This window comes from Lampetra planeri, chromosome 30 (genome assembly GCF_965212315.1).
Source record: "Lampetra planeri chromosome 30, kcLamPlan1.2.h2, whole genome shotgun sequence".
In the NCBI taxonomy this organism is placed as follows: Eukaryota; Metazoa; Chordata; class Hyperoartia; order Petromyzontiformes; family Petromyzontidae; genus Lampetra; species Lampetra planeri.
Genome location: NC_136136.1, coordinates 5,017,558 through 5,038,747, shown reverse-complemented (window position 1 = coordinate 5,038,747; position 21,190 = coordinate 5,017,558). Strand labels below are relative to the sequence as shown.

Below are 21,190 nucleotides of genomic sequence, written 5' to 3'. Positions count from 1 at the left end.
TAAAAAAACAAGAGGGGCAAAAATATTCGGATGTGAATATTCGCGGGGGGGGGGGGGGGCGAGGGGTAACGTTCATTTACGTGCTATCAGGAATTGTTATTGGCAACGCATTTGCCACGGGCAGCTGTATCCAGCATTGGCATAGAGTGTTGGGGCTCTGCGCGGGCCAATGAAAACAGAATTGAATGCAAAGTGTGTGTTGATGAAGAATTTCCAGCGAGCACTGTGACCCCCTTTAAAACTGGTGGATCTAACTCGGTGCTCTCGTAGCAGCGTTTCATTGCTCAGAAGCACTTGGCAATCGGGTGACGGTCCGTTACAATGGGCAAATGGAAATTCCACGGATGTGCCCGGATCTTTATTGACGTTAAGAGTTATTTAAAAAAAAAAATAACCTTAATGCTCATAATGACGGTGCAAAAGCTCGATTGAAAGCGTCTCCCCGGCTCAAGCGCGAACTGGGCAATGCTCATCTCCATTGGTGGCTTTGAGCCAAGTCGTGGAAATTCTACATGTCTATGGCAAGAGCCAGCCTTTCTGTCTGGGACAACCACCATCGACTTCCCACCTAGTGGTACTAATTTTATATACTCCTGGCGGGGAGGGGATGATTAGCTCGGTCAATCCAGGATGTGAACTTGCGACCTTCCGATTGTGCGTCAAACACTATTCACAACACCACCCAGCCATACACAATAACAATAAAAAAAAATCAATACAATAACGATTGTTTAAATATCGGATCTTAACGCCAAATCCAGTGTGCGCACGTGACTGTTGCCAAAGTTCCACAAGCTGCTAAGATGAATGAGCTCTTGAACGTTAAAGTCTGCCTGCGGTTTCCAAAGGCCCTTTAGAGTTTTCCGCGGGGCACCAACTGCCAAGTCGGCAGCGTAGCCAGCGAAGGGAAGGCTGACGTGGCAACAAATGAGCAGAGGTGTTGGACTCGCCCAGGGGGTGGGCAATCTGAGGCTCCGGAGCCTCAGGCGTCTCTTGAAGCACTGCTTCGTGACGTTATTCACGTGGCTCTTGACATGAGTTTTTTTTTACCGATTTCTAAATAAATGCCTGTTCTTGTTATTTTGGTTGCCGACCCCTGGGCTAACCGGAGGACGTGCTCCGCTATCGCACGCACTCGGCTCGTAGGCAGAAGCCACAGCAGTGTCCAGGGGAAGGCCACTCATTGATATCGAAGATATGCATATCGTTGGCGCCAGACTTTTGCCGCAGTGCCCTTCGTCTCCGCACGAACAGCAGGGCCAAATCATTTGGGCGCCACGATGTGCTTGCATTTCGGCCGCGCCGTCGAGATGTGAATCCTCCGCTTTTTTGTCTTTAAGACAACATCAGCTGGAGGTCACCTGGCGGGGAGCGGTCCGGTGTTCAGATTGTGACGCATCACTGCATCAACGTTTAAGGAGCACAGCAGTACTGCGAGCCCTTTCTCGAGTCACAATTCCCATATTTCACTGCAAAACCACTCTCTCGCTCTCTCTCCCTCCTTCTCTGGCCGTGTTCCCATGAACTCCCAACGCTGAGGCCGACTGCTTCGCGAACTGCGCAAGTTGGCTCAGCCTCGGGACCCACAGTGGCCTTACTGCGAGCTGCGACCTGGGCCGCACGGCCAGCTGTCACCGGGCCGAGTGGCTCACTTTGCGAAAGGGAGCCACTCACTCTGAGGCAAGTGGCTCTCGGTGCAGTCGCGACGTTACGGTGGGGGCGGGGGGGAGGGGGCGGTGAGGAGCGCGGAAGAGCGATGCGGACCCCGTGTTCGGGTCGGCTGTGAGGCCGCTATAGCGCTTAAACAAAGGCCGGCGCAAACACTGCGAAAGTGATGGACGTTGCCGTCGCTTGCGTGGCTCACCGCTCGGGCCGTGTCGATTTTTACAACAAAACAGCGCGAAGAAAGAGTAGACGTTCGGCGCGGGATCGCGTGCGTGTAAAACGCACGGTCGCTTTCCTCCGGCTCGTGAGGGTGTGGAGCTGTGCTCTCGGCGTTTGCGCGGCCTCGGAGCGCTGGTGCAAGGAACCGAGGCACACTGGGCCACACTTGCCCATATTTGAAAGTCGACACAATCGTCAAAAACACCTTCTCACCTTGCATGGTAAAAATATGTATAAAAGGTGACGTTTCGGGGGAATGGCCCATCACGTTAACAGAGAGGCCAGCAGATAAATTGGGGAGAGGGCCTGACTCGATCTCTCTGGCCTCTATGGGCTTTGAAAAAGGACCATTTCCAGAAATATTGCCCATTACATATTTTTACTTTCAAGGCCAAATTGTTATTGATGAATGGGTTAATTTTTTTTTATTCGCAGCTGTGCAACCACTGCCAATGCAATTGCACACAATAATGTATCGATGCTCGGGGTGTGTTTTTGTTGATTTGAAGCTTTCGTGACTGCAGGAATCTATACTCTCTGGTTCTTTCGGTAAAGTCCCGTAGGTAGAAGAAAAAATCATAAAAGAACACGACGTTTCGGTCGCAACACAAGCGTCCGTCATCCGGACGCTTGTGTTGCGGCCGAAACGTCGTGTTCTTTTATGATTTTTTCTTCTACCTACGTGAGAGTATGTGTTCTTGTTACTGCCGAGGGAAAACTCTCGCCTGTTTTATAACGACCGTGCAAACAAGGCACAGCACCTCCGTCTCCCACGGGACGCTGACTGCGAGGGCGTGCGAGGCTTTGTGGACAAGGAGTGAAAGCCCTGAAAACGCGACCGGGCAAGTAACACGGCCTGTAGGTGCTTGTCCGCTTACACCATGAGAGAGCAAAAAGTGCAAAGTGTGAATTTTATTCAAACCGCTTCTGCTGAATATATATAAAAAAAACTAAACTGCACAGCTGATTGATTATGTTTTTTTTCTTGTTTCAAAATTCGGGCACGCTCACTGCGCTGTGCCCTGCGGTGAACTCCGCACATCCCCAAGCCCCGGCCACGCTCGCTTCAGCTCACAGGCGTTGTCCCTGCATCGCGATACAACCACTTTCGATAACAATCCCTCGATTTGAATTCCCCTACACTCGAGCGCGCAACAACTTTTGGCATGATTTTATAATCCCTCGCAATAAAAACAACAAAAACAAACGACCAACGTAAAAAAAAAAATACTGCTGCACGTTTAAAAAAAAAAATAACAACCGCGGAGGGAAAGATCACAACAGCGTTTTAATTGTTTTCAGTGAGTTTTAGCTTTCATCGAGTCCGCCCGCCCGCTGGGCATCATACGGTCACCTGCAGGATCTGGGGTTGGCCGCACGGCTGCACGTTGGGCCTCAGCGGCTCGCACTCCGCTTGGGCCGCTTGGGCCGCGGCGAGGCCGTTCCCGTCGCCGCTCTCCGCGTCCGCTTTGCCCGCCGGCCTCCGCAGCTTGTCGATCTCCACCTGCTCCAGCTCGGAGTTGTGAGTCCTGCACTTGAGCTTCATCTCCAGCTCCTTGTTGCTGACGGCGCGTGCGGGCGGGGCCGCGTGCGGGTGCCGCACGATGGGGTTGTGGATCTTGGCCGGCGGCTGCCCGCCGGCGGCCGGAGCGCCGGCGTTGTTTCGGCGGCCTGCCCCGTCCGGCGCTGCCACCGGCTCCTCGTCGTCGTCGTCGTCGTCGGACTTCTTCTTCCGCCGCCGCCGCTGTCGCCGTCGCTGCCGCCGACGGAGGCACCAGACGCAGAGCAGCACGGCTGTGGCGAGCAGCATGAGCAGCAGCGAAGCCACGACGGCCAGCAGCACGTGGTCTGATGCACAAGGGCGCCGCGGGGAGGGAGGGGTGGTTAACATGTCAGTCCGAACGTATCGTTCTGTCTATCCGTTAATTCTCGATTTGAAGCTTTCGTGACTGCAAGGATTAAATATTCTTAGGTTTTTTCGGTAAAGTCACGTGGGTAGAAAATTTAAATTAATAAAATCTTTTCGCACGGTCATGCTTCAATTTGTCCGTGCTTCTGTTTTTAAGTTCATTCGTCTATCCATTAGGTGTGCATGTGACCTTTAATCCATATATAATTCCATCCATCTTGTTCATCCCTTAGTCAACGTGTCTGTCCATCTGTTAGTCTGCCCGTGCGTACGTTCACGCTACAGTCTGCACGTGCTTCTGTGTGTGAATCCGTTCATCCATTCGTCGGCATAATTCCATCCATCTATCCATCAGTCTACCTGATCGACTGTTCTTCTGTCTGTAAGTTGACTCAAAGACCTGCCCATAAATTAGTCTACGTGGGTGCTTTGGTACGCGTCTGTGATCCAGCGCTTTGAATGCAACGCTCGGTGGATCGCTCAGGTTTGTGTTACTACTCCCAGTCCAGTGGGGAGCGAGGGGGACATGACCTGGCACTATAGCAATTGGCTTCATGTCCCTGTCCTTCAGGATCTCTTAAGTTAATCCCTCGTATGCATTGTGGGCCTTCTACCGAAAACACACGACATTCGGTTTTTCCCCTCTACGTTTAGAATCGACATATACGTTTAGAGAATTTGGCTACTAAAAATTTGCACGCGATAAGCCACTTCGTTGAGCTGTCATTTGTGGCCAGGTTGCTTTTGAAAAATAGCTAGATAGCATAGTGGGCCTTACCGGGTAAAATAAAAAAAATTGTTTAGTCTCAAATAAAACCAAACAGTTATGAATGGAATAGGCCAAACATCCCCAATGCAGGACCTTAAAAAATCATTCTTGAGACTTAGTGAGGCTTTCCTGGATAAGTAAATGTCATTACATAAGCATAAGTGACAACGTGAGCATTATTAGCATTCCCATGATTGTGATCTGCCTCTCAAACTGTGTGGCCATCTCATCCATTTTTAAAGTCTCTTCCACAGTAAGAGGACGCAAGGCAAATTAAAGTTTTTTTTGCCCCCCCCAGGCATCGTGTCAACGCTCACGGTTTGTCTGCCACTGGGATTATAGCGCTCACGTCCAAGCTGATTGCCCTATGGAGACCTCTACGCGATAGCGCCGGAGGCAGCGATCCACTTCTTCTTCTGTCGTACGGCTGATGATGCAGATGCCGAGACAACGACTACAATTTCACCTTCAGGTGGTCAAGTCCAGATAACCGCGTCAGCACCAGCGGAGTGTATCACCTGTGATGTCTCCTTCGTATTCGTGAATCGGGGCGTTGCGTCGTCATAGTTGTTACGGTCTGTTCTGGATGACCGCTGTCGCACACCACTGGAGAGTTTTTAATTCGCCATTTGTGCATCAGATATCCGCGTCTTCCATGGTTTGTGCAGCGGATGCGGTTTAGGGTGCCCCACGAGCTTCGTGGAAGATCAAAACTCAGGGATTCAGCAATCCAACAAACGTGGCCGATAAGCCAATCCGGGGCTCTCGTTCACTCACGCTGCCACGGTGAAAGTCGCTTGAGCTGAAATCTCTTGATCCTCGGAGCCATTGACTAAAAAAGGTTTTATCGGTACCGCACAGGGGAGCAAATGCTCACCCTGGTTTCCGATTATAATTTTATTGTATCACAAATATGTTAGATATGTTCGATAGCAAGGTCACCGTGGCAGCTATGTCCATGGAAGATGAAAAAAAATAGGAAGTAACTTATATAATATGGACAGTGGTACCGACAAATCCCCTTGGCTCAGAGGCTATCTTGCCAGAGATGGTGGCAGCCTCTGCCAGCTGATGACAGCTTCTCAAAGCTCCATTATCTCAGTGGCCACCAAAGACAAAGATCCCCCATATAGTGTTTAGCTGACTGTTGGGGCAAGCACTGTTAGTGAGCACCTATGAAGGCCGGCATGGCACACGAAGGGGTGGGTGGCCAGCACCACGCCCGGCTGCCTTTTTCTCCCGAGTGGCGATGTTTACACACGTACCAGGTACTAATGTTGAGGCTGATTCAACCTAGAGGAAGCCCAGGGCTAGTTTAGATAATCGTCACTGTTATTGCCCATGAGTGGAAATCGAACTCGGGTCGCCGGGTTCGTGGCGCGGCGCACTAACCACTACGATACCGCTCCCGACCAATGCTGCCTGTGGGATCGATTTGCCGATGACGTGACGGGGTAGTGAAGGGGGGCGGGGGGGGGAGCGACACCTGACCTGGCCGTTTGGAGTTGAGCTCCACGTCCGAGACGGCTGCCATGCGCTCCCCACTCCTCCGCCTCGCGGCCTCGGCGAGCACTGTGGCCGCTCCCCACACCGCCGCGTCCCCCTGGGACCCTGCCGAGAGGTCTGTGGACTGGAAGAACGCGACAATTTTCGATTTAAAGCTTGTAATATTACAATGTATAGTCGAAGGTATAGGGTGGTGTATAGTAATACAGTATATCATTTAATGTTGGGTTTGTCTATGGCAGTATATAGTACGGGGTATATCCGTGTGATGTAATAGAAACAAGTTTAGCTAGAAGCATATTATATTTTTTGCGACATAGAATTGTAATCTATTACTTACTGTTAGTAGCTCAGCTTATTGGAGAGTATATTTAGTATACTGATGATGCTATGTAGTTTATACTTTAGTTTTTTACGTGGTGGTTTAGTTACTGCAGCTACATACTATTATTAATGCTACCCCTATCCCTCCCTTTGATGCTGCTAATCCTGCATAATGCACGGGCATAATATGACTTTGAAACCCCCCGCCCACCTCCTATGCATTTCACAAGTAGTGACTAATCCCATATCTGCATTTCCCATAAATATGCTAAATTCCTATTGATATGCAAATTATTTTGTCAAGGCGCTCTTCACCTTCCAACTGAGCTTAAATAGATGCTTCAAGCTTGGTGCTGTTTCATTCAGACGCTGTGTTCCCGACAGACCTTTTCTTCACCTGAGGACGGCTGCTTGCGTTGTGGCCGAAACGTCGTGAGAATTATTTTATAATGTTTTATTTTTATTATTTTATTATTTCCCTTCTACGTGACTTTACCGAAAGAACCAAGAAGATGAACGCGACAATTTGTTTTTCATTTATTCATCGCCGTAGTCAGGCACCTTTGTTTTAGAAAGGAACGCTGCTGCGGTGGACTTGGGAACGCAGACGTCATCGGTGGGTGCTCCGGAACATCACTTACCCAAACAGTCTCTCAAAAAATTACGCGGGGAATCTCTGTCTTGTGTATCTATCTCTATCTGTGTGTATCTGTGTGTGTATCTATCTATCTCTATGTTTGTTTGTATCTGTGTATGTGTTTTAGAACACACACATTTAGAAACATGCATTTCGAGTATTTGGCTGCTATAACTTTAAACATGATAAGCCACTTCGTTGAGCTATCATTTGTGGCCAGGTTACTTTTGAAAAAGAGCTACAAAGCCCAGTGGACCTTACCTGGCAAAATAAAATAAAACACAGTAGGAGTAGTAGCAGTAGTAGTAGAGTCGCCTATTATAACGCAACTGGTGAAAGCGGAGACGTTTAACATCTCGTGAAGCATTCACAGGTGCCCACAGAACTGCCACCGCCTCTTCATCGAGAGGACGACACTGGGAAATCCAAAACAGGTGGGGCAAGCCTGTCGGTGTGACCCCGGGGTTTGGGGGGCAGCGTCGGGCGCGTGCGTGCGCGGAGCCCCCCGCCTGGCTTACTATCGCGACGACGACCGCGTCTTCGCGCCCTTCGGGTCGCTCGCAGAGCACGAAGAGCGAGTAGACCCAGGAGAAGTCCCGCACGCCCGGCAGGAGCCTAAGGTCCGCACAGATGTGCTCCACCGTTGTGCCCTGCGAGAGAATCGCGTTCGGTTTTGACGTTGGCGATTTACAGGCACCAGAGGTCGCAAACGGGTTTTGATTCCTTACCCGTACCCGTACCCGGCCGCACCAGGGTCGCAAATGGGTACCCGTACCCGGCCGGGTATGGGTACCCGTACGCTACCCGTACCCTATCCGAAATGAGTGACAAACGGTTACTCACCAGTGACTCACGGCCTACCCGTACCCATACCCGGCCGCACCAGGGTCGCAAACAGGTACCCGTACCCGTACCTGGCCGGGTACGGGTAGCCGGGTATCGGGTAGGGTACGGGTATCGGGTACCCGGTTGCGACCTCTGACGGGCAGTACCACGCATTAGGCGAGGTTGTCATCCCGATCGAAAGAAAAGCATTCGTGACGGCGGTTCCGATTTAGACTTTAAACGTCGAAACGTCCGTAGGTGATGACAGATCTCACCAAAGGAGATGCTTCTCCAGCTGTCGTAATTTCATCTCCGGATGTTTCGGGAGCCAATCACGAGACCTTCAATTCCTGCCAGTCCCCTTAACCCTTGGAAACTGGCGCGTGTCCTGGCAGGAATTAAAACTTTTCAAAATTGGCCGTCCATACGTCCGGAGATGAAATTACTACCCGTTGAGTTGGCGTCTCCGTGGTGAGATCCTCCGTTGCCAATAATCATTTAGGAATTAAATCATCACAACCATACAGAGGGGGGGGGGGGGGGGGGTGTCATTTTGAAGGTGATTATGTGCAGCTTTAGAAAATATTGAGTTTGTGGAATGCAGTTCAAGGTTTGACACGTACAGGTAAAATGAATGAAGGGAAGGGGCACGAGCGAATCACACTCCCTGGCTTCCGAAACCAGCCGCTAGAATCGCAATGAAGACATCGATGTATCGCTGCTGCTAGGTTAATAGCCATTGGAGATCAGTACGAAGACGAATGCAACATTTAGGAGTGCTTTTTTTTTGCTGCCCGCTCGGCACATGAAATCCTTGGGCCCTGTACTCAGCAACCGTGAAGAACAAAAAATAAAATAACCACGACCACCACCACCAGAATAAAAGCGTCGGCGGCCAATCAAGAAACAGCAGTGGATCGATCACGCCATTAAACAAACGAACGCGAAAGTTCCCACCGCACGTTACCGCAGGCAGTCGGGCGCGATCCACACGCAGCGTGAGCCGCACGCATCCCGGCCGCTCGGCCACCCCATCCGGCGGCGGGACGGGGCGGCAGTCGGCGGGCGGCGGCGGCAGCGGCGGCCCCACGCACTCGCCGGCCCCCTCCTGGCACGGCCCCGCCAGGCAGCCGTGCCGGCGTCGCGCCGGCCGACACGCGTGGGCCGGAGGGCAGCCGGGGTCGGACACCGCGGAGAGAGAGCACGAGCTCCGCCCGCACCACACCTGGGCGAGGGGCGGGGAGGGGGGTGGGAGGTGTGAGTGACGGGGGGGGGGGTTATGTATGTTGAACTTCTTTCGCAACTTACATAGCCAACCGTGGTAATTGGAGGTTTCGGGGGGTGCGGTTAGTGGTGGGACCATGGCGGTTTTGATGGTTGAATCTGCCGGGGTCATGTGGTTCATGATGTGGGGTCATGTGGATGATGGTGCGGGGTTACGTGGTTGATTCTTTGTGGTGGTGTGGTTTATTCTGTGCGGTTTTGTCGTTGATTCTTCTTGGATAATTCGTACGGTTTATCCTGTGGTGGTCGATGCTGTGTGGTTGATTGTGTGGAGTTGTGCGGTTGATTCTCTTTTGTGCTGTGGGCGATGCTTTGTGGTTGCGCGGTTGATGCTTTAAAGCCGTGCATTTGAATTTCCCAAAGCTCAATCTTCCTACGCTTCTAACATTCAGTAAAGTGTTTCCCTCTCTGCGCGATCCTAACGTTTAATTTTCTACCGGTTCACCGAATCCTTTATTCACATCCACCCAACTCTGATTATAATTCACACCAAGTCAAGTGGAAACAATCCAATGAGCATCAACATCCAAAGAAAGCATATCGATGAACTGGAACACGCGGTTTAATAAATGTCCCACATCACCGGTCTCGCTTTGAGAGTGAGCCGGTGAGCGAGCGGGGCGCAACACCCGATCCAATGTTAACATTAACTTCCGACCCAAACAAAACACCATTGCGTATTTCTATTTTTCTCATCTGAATAAGCAGACTTTGCACTCTCGATCACTGTGGGTCTTCAGACACCATCAAGGCAAAGGGGCGCGTGGCTGTGGGATAGGTGATGGTTAAGGCGCAGCCCTGAAATCACTCACTCACCCCACTGATGGCAGAAGGGCCTCCACTAAATTGCCCTAAAGAGAGCGCCCCTAGAGGGTTAATATTTGGCCTACTCTTCCATTCTGGTTCAGACGTCCGTGTCTATCTGAGCCGATCACCAAGAAAATCAGAATCAGAATATATATTTATCCGGCACATCACATCCAGGATACCGTGACTGGTGGATACAAGTCACTTGCCACAGATGGTGACGGCTTGGGGAGGCTTTCATCCCACAGTGGATTGGTCATGGCTTATGATAATGATGGATGGTGACGTGTAAATGGATGATGATGATGATGTTGGGCGAGGAGCGTTCGAACCTTGGTGCAGTTGCCCCAACCGTCGACGCACTGGCAGGTGTTGCACCCATCGGACCACGTGGAGCCATGTGCGCGGAACTCCCCGTGAGGCCAGCATGGCCTTGGCAACTCCATGGCTGCGTGAATTTATAATAATAATAATAATGACAATTATTATTGATGAACAAAACAACTCGCCACGTTCATCAGAAACACTTTCGGCGGACTTCTAATGGATTTATTTACAAGTGGATTTTAGAACCCAATCACCCGGAATGCGCCTGCCATTTGTTGCCGGCCGTTTGGCGCTTCGGGCCTGCGGGTCGGCATGTCCAATTTCCCCACCGTTCACAGCCCGGAGCCTGGGCCCCCATCCGACGCGTGGGCACCTGTGCAGTTGCACCGCCTGTACACTCCACAGGCTACAGGGGCACCCTTCGTCCCTGTGCAAGCGCCTGGCTGAGTACGGCGCAAATGCGCGCGCGTGGATTTGTTCGTGTTTTTTTTTTCTGTTCAGTTGTTCGCTCGCCGGGCGTTAGGGTCGGGGGGGGGGGGGGCGGTCGGATGATCTCACTCACCGGGTCGGTGGCAGCTGGAGTCGGGCTGTCCCGGAGGACACACGCACCTGTAGCCATTAATCTCATCGACGCAGGAGGCCCCGCGCGGGCACGGGGACGACTGGCACTCGTTCACGTCTGCACTCGGGGGCACAGCGGCAAACGCGGCAGACGGGGAGTGTGTTGTCGCGTGTATTCAATGTGTCACCGTGTGTATAAATGTATCGCTGCGTAACCGTGCGCTTGAGTGTGTTATCATTGGCGTGTTACACTGCACAACAACGGTAGCATTTACAGGGCATTCCGCCCCCCAGAAAAGACTCGGACAGTCTTTGCCGGATAAATAAAGGGCATTGCTATTGATTACAAACAGCACGTGATCTGTAATGTTGAGGCGCCCTTCTCGCATAAGTGCCGCGCTAAAAACCTCGGCTCTTTCGAGCTATTTCAGACCGCAGGAAAGAGCATTCATTCGTTCATTATAACAGCAACAGCTGACCGTTATAATGGGAACAAAAAAGAACGCGGACGTTTTTGTAACAAGTCACTCCAGGGGTCGTTGATAGAGTATTCCTCTCGTGCTCAGATTTTGCTGGACGCAAGTGAACCTTTTGCGCGCTGGAAAGAGCGCTGTTTATTTTCCTAGTTTACATGTTGGGATGGGGGAGAGGGTTCCCATTGGATGGAAGTGTTACACAAGTAGCAGCAGCAGCTGGGTGGTCTGGGGTTTTCAGTTTCATTTATCTGGTATAGCCCTGTGAGCCATTCGGCTCTTGAATCGGGTGCAACCGCAACAAACAAAAAACAAAAACATGAACAAGAAAAACATCTTAAAGTGATTATGAGCAAACAGAAAAATCCAGGAAAAAACTGCAAAGTCTTCCAGAAAAAAAGCACCGCACACCAACGCTGTGCAAAAATCCCAGTGGGATGCAAGTCAAACAACAACAACAACCACAAGGCAACATGAGCAGTCGAGCGGTGGTGCACTGCCTCTGAGCTTCCCACTCCTCTTGCCCTCTCCGACAAAGAGTTGCAGTCGGATTTACAGGTGAGCCGCAACGGGTCCCACGGAGTCGCGTGGCTACCGAGTGTGCGCAGGCCACACAAACTAAACTTTAATACTTTTTTTGTATTTTTTTGCATTTTTATTTTATTTTACCGGGTAAAGGCCCGCTGAGTTACGTAGCTCTTTAACCAGAAGCGACCTGGCCACAAATGATAGCTCAACAAAGCGGCTTATCGCGTGGAAATTTATAGCAGCCAAATATTCTAAACGCATGTTGATTATAAATGCGGAGGGAAAAACCTGAGGACCCGGATAAAGATCCACACGACCACAGGGGGAGAGAGAGAGAGAGAAACATGCAAACTCCACATATACAGCAGGCGTCAGGTTCAGGATCGAATCCACGACCTCCTGTATACCAAGCGAGGTAGTCAACATCTCCTAGCCACCGTGATGATGATGAGAGCGAGAGACACACAAACTCCAAATATACAGCAGGCGTCAGGGTCAGGATCCAATCCACGACCTCCTGTATACCAGGCGAGGTAGTTAACATCTCCTAGCCACCGTGATGATGATGAGAGCGAGAGACACACAAACTCCAAATATACAGCAGGCGTCAGGGTCAGGATCGAATCCACGACCTCCTGTATACCAGGCGAGGTAGTCAACATCTCCTAGCCACCGTGATGATGATGAGAGAGAGACACACAAACTCCAAATATACAGCAGGCGTCAGGGTCAAGATCGAATCCACGACCTCCTGTATACCAGGCGAGGTAGTTAACATCTCCTAGCCACTGTGATGATGATGAGAGCGAGAGACACACAAACTCCAAATATACAGCAGGCGTCAGGGTCAGGATCGAATCCACGACCTCTTGTATACCAGGCGAGGTAGTTAACATCTCCTAGCCACCATGATGATGAGAGCGAGAGACACACAAACTCCAAATATACAGCAGGCGTCAGGGTCGGGATCGATTCCACGACCTCCTGTATACCAGGCGAGGTAGTTAACATCTCCTAGCCACTGTGATGATGATGAGAGAGAGACACACAAACTCCAAATATACAGCAGGCGTCAGGGTCAGGATCGAATCCACGACCTCCTGTATACCAGGCGAGGTAGTCAACATCTCCTAGCCACCGTCACACCCAACTGCATTGGGGCCCCCAGGGGTGGCTGGGGCCTAGAAGCCAGCAAAGACGGGGGGTGGAATTGGACGGGGGGGGGTGCAGCGATTCCATTCTATTCCTTGCCTCAGGGCCAATGCCAACCGCACTACGCTACTTTGGTACCACGATGCTGCTCACGACACGGTGCGGAGCGGCGGCCAGGCAAACTTTCGAGCCGAATATTTCGACAACTTGCTTTGGTAACCAAAAGAAGCAGCTGCAAAACATTTGTCTGGAGAGCCCCTTTGGCCAACGGGCCTAATGCTTAATTTCGGCCAGGCCTGTCTGGGTTAGCGACAGACATCGATTGTATTTCTACACGCGGTTGAGGATACCTCTAGCTATGGTAGTGGCTGCTAATAGCCACGTGCCACCTACTCTAATATGCCGTTTTACATAGTTGTCAGAAAATATCCTGCGTGGATCTACGTGTTTTTTTATTTTATTTTAAGGGAACAAACCAGAATTGTGTGCGTTCATTTATGATTACAGTATATGTTACCCACAATCCACCAAGATTATAATATTGTAAAAAAAAAGCTGGCACGCTGTTAAGTTTCTCTGTATTGAGTTTTGTATTTTTGTAATGCACGTGGAGAGGTGTGGCGTTTTTTTAATGATCGGAGGTGCCTCTGGCAAGAGCACAGCGAGCCAACGCGGGCTGTACAATTCCCGTAACCTGACGAGAAACCCGAAGCGAAACAGGACCTGAGACTGACCCCTTGGCAGTCGGGCCCCGAGTTCCACAGTAAATTTGGCTGCACTGCAGCAGGGGGTGCTAAATCCTGGTGATGATTGATGCCGAGGTAGGCTTCGCGGAGCCTAAACGTTGCTGCTGCTGCTGTTGCCGCCGCTGTTGGGAATTAACTTCTCGTATAGTTTCTTGGCACAACAAAAAAACAACCGGGCAAACTGGCGTAGGGAAACGCAGTAGGGAACGATGCGCTTTTGGCAGGACTGCAATGGAGCAGTGAAGTTCAACCCAGGTCAAGGGTGACAGTAAGATGGGATGGTCACCGCGAATGGTGCCGGCCACAACACAGAGTCGAATTCAACCGCCCCTTCTCATGAACGAGGAGCGCCCAATGGCGAAGTGACTGTGAATTTGACACAATTACAATATGGAAAAATCTTCTTGGTTCTTTCCGTAAAGTCACGTAGAAGGGAAGTAATAAAATAATAAAATTAAACATAATAAAATAATTCTCACGACGTTTCGGCCACAACGCAAGCAGCCGTCCTTCTATGTGACTTTACCGAAAGAACCAAGAAGATGAATCCCTGCAGTCACAAAAGCTTTAAATCGAAAAATGGACAAATCTCTCAACCGTCGCTCAATTTTAGGCGATCTTACTCAAACTTAAGAACGTCGTAAAATAATCTGACAGTTTGACAATATAAATATATGTAATATGCCAGTTTAACAGCAGTAACCAGAACTAATATGAGCATCAATGAGAAATGTATACGCTTCTAGAATGAAATCCATAACTTCGATCAGGGTTTTGTTAATGTACATATGTTGAGTGTCCATTGCCAAGGTCCAGCCCGTCTGAGATCATCCCTCTCCCTGCTGGCCCAGGACACGCTGGCGGGACTGTGTCTCTCGGCTTGCCTGGGAATGCCTGGGAGAGCTAGAGTCTATGTATAGTAGTGTAGCGTATAGTAGTGTAGCGTATAGTAGTGTAGCGTATAGTAGTGTAGCGTATAGCAGTGTAGCGTATAGCAGTGTAGTGTATATATAGTAGTGTAGCGTATAGTAGTGTAGCGTATAGTAGTGTAGCGTACAGCAGTGTAGCGTATAGCAGTGTAGCGTATAGTAGTGTAGCGTATAGCAGTGTAGCGTATAGCAGTGTAGCGTATAGTAGTGTAGTGGATAGTGTCGTAGTGTATACTAATGACCAGGTTATCAGGACGATCGCTTGTGTTGCGATCGAAACGTCGTAGTTTTTTTTGTTATTTTCTTTGAACCTATCTACGTGACTTTACCAAAAGACCCAAAGAAGACAAATGAATCGTCGCAGAGCTGGCAGGGGGAGCAAAAGGGGGTGACGGGGGGGTGATAAGGGGGGGGGGGGCGGGGTGCAACGTCTTACTTATGCGGCAGTCGGGCCCCGAGAATCCTGGGGCGCACTCGCAGAGGTACCAGTCCCCTCCATCGACGCACGTGCCGCCGTTGTGGCTGCGCACGTCACGGCACGAGATGGGGGCGGCGGGAGGGGGGTGAAAAGAATGAAAACACGACTCTTCGAAACTGTGATTATTACAAAGCTGATGAACTTCAGACTTTGCGTCATGTGTAGCGCAGGAACTGCACGTACCACGGGCGGGAAGCGCAGTCGCTCGCACCTGCAAAGTGGAGAGATAACAGGGATTGAGAAGGTGGAAATCTCGTACAGCGCAAGAATGTAAACATAAAAACGTGCATCAATACGGCCGCCCATGCCAAGAACCGATAGCGTTCGCGCCGCTGGAATTAGCGTCTGCTTGCAGCGTGCCTTCTGACGCGCGTAAACATTTTAGCACGATTCGTACACAGAGTGCTGGGAAACAGCACGCCGCAGGGATCATCGTTTATTATTATATTCACTTGTTTCTAATAAGCGAGGATAGAAACAATATTTTACGCATAGCTGCCGTAATCCCCATTTCTTTTTTACCGAAGCACCCCAAGAGGCTTTGGTAAATTTGCTTTCTTAACTTTGGGAGCGATTTCCTTCACGCCGTTCGGTGCGCGCCAAGGAACACACTTCGCTCGATCAGATGTGCCGCTTTAGGTGCGACGGATTGACAGGGCGAAAGCCCCGAGTTTCGCCCGAGTTGAGGCAACCGGGCCTCGCACACCTTGACTCTAAGAGGCAATGTCGCTGGTGGCGAGATGTTATCTCCCTCGCCTGGTATGCAGGAGGTCGTGGGTTTGATCCCGACCCTGACGCCTGCTGCATATTTTGAGTTTGCGTGTTCTCCCTCCACGTGATCGTGTGGATTTTTCTTCGGGTCCTCTGGCTTTTCTCTCCAATTTCAGAAACATGCGCTTAGAGTATTTTGCTGCAATACATATTCCACACGATAAGCTACATAGCCCAGTGGGACTTAACTGCTGAAAAAAGTTTAGTTTTAGTTTTAACAGTCCGGGGCTCAGGCTTCGCCATGAGCTTGGCGCGCGACTAAACTAAGTGTCCACCCACCGCGGCCCCTCCGCCCGCCCGCGGACGCCACTTTGAGAAGCCGTGGCCCTCGCCGTTATTCGACGGCCGGGGCAAGGGAGCGGTTTAGGTCGAATTGCCGCCCGCCGTCGTGATCGCAACAACGCCCAAACGGAAATCGCCTCGTCCGCGCGTCACCGACGATTGCCGTAACGACGAAAAAAATCTGCGATCAGATTGATTTAGAAATGATGCCCCGCCACCGTGCCGAAAAAAGAACGTGACCCGATGACACATTGGAGAGTGATGCGGCGCAACCGCGAGGACCTGCATTGGAGTTTATCTGTGCATTTCTTCATCCTTCTTTGAGTGCGTCAGTTGCAGCACGTACTTAAATAAGTATTGTCATATAGATTTGAGCAAGGGCTCATGCTGACCAGAAGGAGGAGAAGGGACCCATGGTATTGATGATGAGAGCCATGTATAACTTACATTTGCCCTAGGCATAAACAAAAATGTGTGACTGCACTACGTTGCGTGTATGTCTCTCACGACATGTGTTAAGGACTCCCCAACATAGTTTAGCTTCGACACACTCATGGTTGGGTGGGTGAATGAATGAGTGATTGATCAGGCACGTGTGTGAGCATGTGGGCCAGTAAGCAGGTGACCTAATTGGCAAACAGGTGAGTCAGACGGTAATCGATTGGGCAGAGAGGCGAGCGTGTTGAGTTTGCGTACGAGCGGAAGAGTGAGCGATCGATTGGGCAGGGCACGGAGCAGACAAGCGAGCTCTTCTCCGCTACTGCCCTGTGATTGGAGCCCCAACTCATCCCTTTGTGGTGAGGTGCATCGCTTGCTGTGTGGTGCTTTCTTCGCGTTTGTGTCGCAATGCAGGCCTCACTGGAACCGCAGGTGCTGCCCGTCCACTCGCCCTCGCACTGGCACGAGAAGTCCCCAGCGAGGTCGCGGCACTGCCCGCCGTTCTGGCAGGGGTTCGGGTCGCAGCGGCTCACAGCTGAGAGTCGAGGAGGAAGAAAAAAGTCATGAATTCAGAATGCATTCTGGGACACCGATGGATTGCTTGTCTCACGGCATGAAGCCGATAACATCCTCTTGGTTCTTTCGGTAAAGTCACGTAGAATGGAAATCATAAAATAATAAAAATAAAACATACAATAATTCTCACGACGTTTCGGCCACAACGCAAGCAGCCGTCCTCAGGTGGAGGAGAACAGGTCTGTCGAGAAGACAGAGTCTGAATGACACACCCCAGGCTTGGAGCGACTCTGTCTTCTCGACAGACCTGTTCTCCACCTGAGGACGGCTGCTTGCGTTGTGGCTGAAACGTCGTAAGGATTATTTTATGTTTTATTTTTATTATTTTATTATTTTCATACTACGTGACTTTACCGAAAGAACCAAGAGGATGAATCCCTGCAGTCACGAAAGCTTTAAATCGAAATTTAAGCCGATAACAGTTTTAATTTTTTGTTGCAAAAAATATTAAGTTTCGATTTAAAGCTTTCGTGACTGCAGGGATGGCTGCTTGCGTTGTGGCCGAAACGTCGTGAGAATTATTTTATTATGTTTTGTTTTTATTATTTTATTATTTCCCTTCTACGTGACTTTACCGAAAGAACCAAGAAGAAAAAAATATTAAGTTTTAAAATCACCACTCACAGCAGGATAAGAGGTACACTTGAGTTTTGTTGTGATGTTTCTATGTCTGCCACTTGTGTGTGTGTGTGTGGTTTCTTTACTTTGTATACATTTCACTTGGGGAGCAGGAGTGCAGCGGTTGAACCGCACTTCGCTATGAACCCCGCGACCCCGAGTTTCGATCGGTGGCGAACGATGTCTGAACTGATCGTGATCACCCCTCCCACCCTCCCACCCCTCGCCACCCGCATGACAAAATATGGTGAAACAACTCCCACGAGTGACGCGGATGGCATGGGGAGGCCTGTTTATTATTGTAATACATTTGGAATTGATTTTTATTATTATTTTGGTCTCACCACCGATAAACACTCTCACAATGTACTTGCCATAAACGTGTAGAGTTACAGTGTGGTATTTATTTAACACGTAGTGAAAACTCGAATGGGTATTTGCACAAGTGTGCATATTTGAGGAGAGCTTTGGAAACTTTACGAATATTTTTTAGGATCGGAGATTTCTTATTCTTTTTTTCCTTCCGCCAAAAAAAATATATATTTTCGTAAAGGACTTTATGCTAATACTGTTGTGCTTATCACAGCCCCACACCCCCCCCCCTACAATTGTCCAAATGAATCGGCCCGTAAATTGATGTGCCCGTGCCGCGTCTGTCACGCTGAATCACAATTAAGGAGAAAAAAAATCTCGGCGGCCAGCAGCGCGTATCGACAGCGGAGATGAAAGCAACAACAAAAAAACCCCATAATTAATTGTGGGGCCCTAGCCAAATTTGTCCTTCTGGACAAAAGGCGAGCTTTCAAACACCGCGGCAGGGAGCCCTATTATTAGCGACGTGATGCTGAGACCGCTCTTTCTCATCTCCCGGTGACCTGCCGGTGTGTTTGAGCGCGACTTGGCTAAGCGCGAGGACGATCGCCAACAAACATTAAACGTTTGCTCCATTTACACGGCAATGCTTGCAAATTACGCCGAGGGACAGAAAGAGGAGACGTCCGGATGAGAGCGACCATTGGCGGGTTGAGAGACGTCGTACTGCTGAGAGACGTGGATCTGAGGGAGGAGGACGGCTGACGGTCGAGAGCAGTGACAGAGTGACAGCCGAAGGAGGGAAGATGCCTGAGAGGGCATCCAACCGAGGAGAGTGACGCATTGGTTCGCGTATTGCGCTATGAACCTGGTGCACTCTAAGTTCGATTCCCTGCCGTGGCCAACATCAGTGGAGATCGATGTATGCATCAGTTGTGGGCCCCCCCCCCTTCACCAACCCGCACTGACCAGAAAGGTGAAGTAAAACATCCCCCATGAACAATGTGGATTGTCAGAGGGGCTAATATTCACGTAAACTTTTGCGGCACGAACATTGAGAAACTTCAAAGGCAAAAATAATTGTTATGTTTTCACGTTGTGATTGGTAACTTCTGTGCCATTCCGTAATTCCGTCGCCACAGAATTGACCCAACCGCCGGCGGGCCTGCCCCGCGGAGCCGGAATCCGGCACTCACCGCGCTCACAAAGCTCCCCCTCCCAGCCGGCGGGACAGACGCAGCGGAGAGCGCCAGCCTGCCACACGCACGAGCCTCCGTTCCGGCAGGAGTCTCCGACGGCCACCGCCGGCACTGCCGCCGCACCCCCCGCCGTTCTGTTCGCCACGGCCGCTGTGCAGTTCTCAGGCCCTGCTCACGTGCGAGACGTCACGCGCACGGCACACACACGGCACACACACACACACACGGCACACACACACACACGGCACACACACACACACGGCACACACACGGCACACACACACACGGCACACACACACGCGCCCCCGAGGTCAGCGCCGTGGCTATCGAGTGCACAGGCAGTGCAACTGTGCCCAGGCCCAGAGTCCAGGTGGAGGGCCATGGAGATGGGCAACATTGTTTAACATGGGGGAGTCCCATATCATTTCTTGCACCACCAAGGGCCCGTGCCAACCACGTTATGCCACAAATAGAAAAAGACAAAAGATCCCTCGTATGGCCTTAACAGACTGTAGGGGCAAGTGCTGTTAGCGAGTAGCACCTAGGAAGGCCGTCAGGGCACACGAGGGGGTGGGTGGCCAACACCACGCCCGGCCGCCTTTGTCTCCCGAGTGGCGATGTTTACGCATCGCACCAGGTACTCATTTGAGGCTGAGTCGACTTAGGGGTGGCCCAGGACCGGTTCAGATAATCGCCACCGGTGTTGGCCGTGACTGGGAATCGAACCCCGGTAGCCAGGTTCGTAGCGCAGCACGCTGACCGCTACACTTCCGGGGCTAATATTCACTCGACAAAGACAAATATTCCACGTGTAGCCTTAACAGACTGTAGGGGCAAGTGCTGTTAGCGATCACCTATAAAGGCCGGCACGGCACACGAGGGGGTGGGTGGCCAACACCACGCCCGGCCGCCTTTGTCTCCCTAGCGACGATGCTTACACATCGCACCGGGTGCTCATTTGAGGCTGAGTCGGCGTGCATGCACTGTGCTGCATGAGACAAGCGACGGAAAGTGAACCAAATAACAGCGCAGCCCCCTTTGCCTGGCCCACTGCTATAGAGGAAGGTCTCCCAACGGCGTGTCGATCACGGGGATTGTGTGACCGTACTTCACTACGCCGGTCGGAGCGGGTAACCGTGAAGGGGGTTGGGAGGGGTTGGGGGAAGGGGGGCGGTGGCAGGGAGATCAAAAACCGGTTCAGATATTGCTCGGGCCCTTGGTTTGCGAATCGAACTCGGGGTTTCAGCAATTGCCAACCGATGAAATGAAACAGCGACGGCAGGTGCGGACGAAGCGGACGCGCGCCAGCACCCGCGGCAGGATCACGTTCGAAACTCGATTAGCCCCGCGCGGTTAGCGAGCCGGGTGCGGCACTTCGAGTTATGTCCATATTCCGTGCGTAAGGCGACGGCGTTCATTAGCGGACAATTTTGGGCTCCCGATCCAGGACTACCCACGGCGAGTAATCCCCACGCACTCACTTCGGTGGGCGGTGGGGGGGGGGGAACGGGCAACGAAAATACACGCGACGGCGACGCGATCATTAAGGGAACGCTATATTTGCACGACGGCGGCCCGCGAACCCTGAACCCGCTTCTGACGGCATCTCGAGGGCCTTTTCATAAAAAAAAAAACTAATTTTCTTCCAAAAATCACGTCGCTCCGCGCGGTTTGACACCTCGGGTCTCGGCGCATGGGGGCCGCCTCCGCCTTGCTGCCCGCGATGGCCCTGACGCAGGCAGATTTACGAGCGAGCGGCTTCGCTCCGTTGCTGGTGGGAGGACTCCGGGGGGGGGGGGGCAGCCCGCGGCTCTTTCCGCGCCGGGCACCGCCTTATTTGTGGCGGCAGGCGGCG

The 21,190-nt window shown here is 51.3% G+C and overlaps 1 protein-coding gene across 1 annotated transcript in view; it reads right to left on the bottom strand.

The window, feature by feature from the left end:
* Nucleotides 1-2,569: 2,569 nt before the first annotated feature.
* The window catches only part of LOC144728739 (uncharacterized), an 87,382-nt gene continuing 68,761 nt past the window's right edge, over nucleotides 2,570-21,190 (bottom strand). The window contains exons 13-22 of the mRNA XM_078608346.1: nucleotides 19,333-19,503; nucleotides 17,052-17,165; nucleotides 15,323-15,350; nucleotides 15,098-15,183; nucleotides 10,835-10,951; nucleotides 10,278-10,393; nucleotides 8,822-9,079; nucleotides 7,548-7,679; nucleotides 6,054-6,192; nucleotides 2,570-3,732 (exon numbers count right to left, since the gene is read on the bottom strand). Coding sequence (XP_078464472.1) covers nucleotides 3,227-3,732; nucleotides 6,054-6,192; nucleotides 7,548-7,679; nucleotides 8,822-9,079; nucleotides 10,278-10,393; nucleotides 10,835-10,951; nucleotides 15,098-15,183; nucleotides 15,323-15,350; nucleotides 17,052-17,165; nucleotides 19,333-19,503 — 1,667 coding nt within the window. The 3' untranslated portion in view covers nucleotides 2,570-3,226. The remainder of the gene's footprint in view (nucleotides 3,733-6,053; nucleotides 6,193-7,547; nucleotides 7,680-8,821; nucleotides 9,080-10,277; nucleotides 10,394-10,834; nucleotides 10,952-15,097; nucleotides 15,184-15,322; nucleotides 15,351-17,051; nucleotides 17,166-19,332; nucleotides 19,504-21,190) is intronic.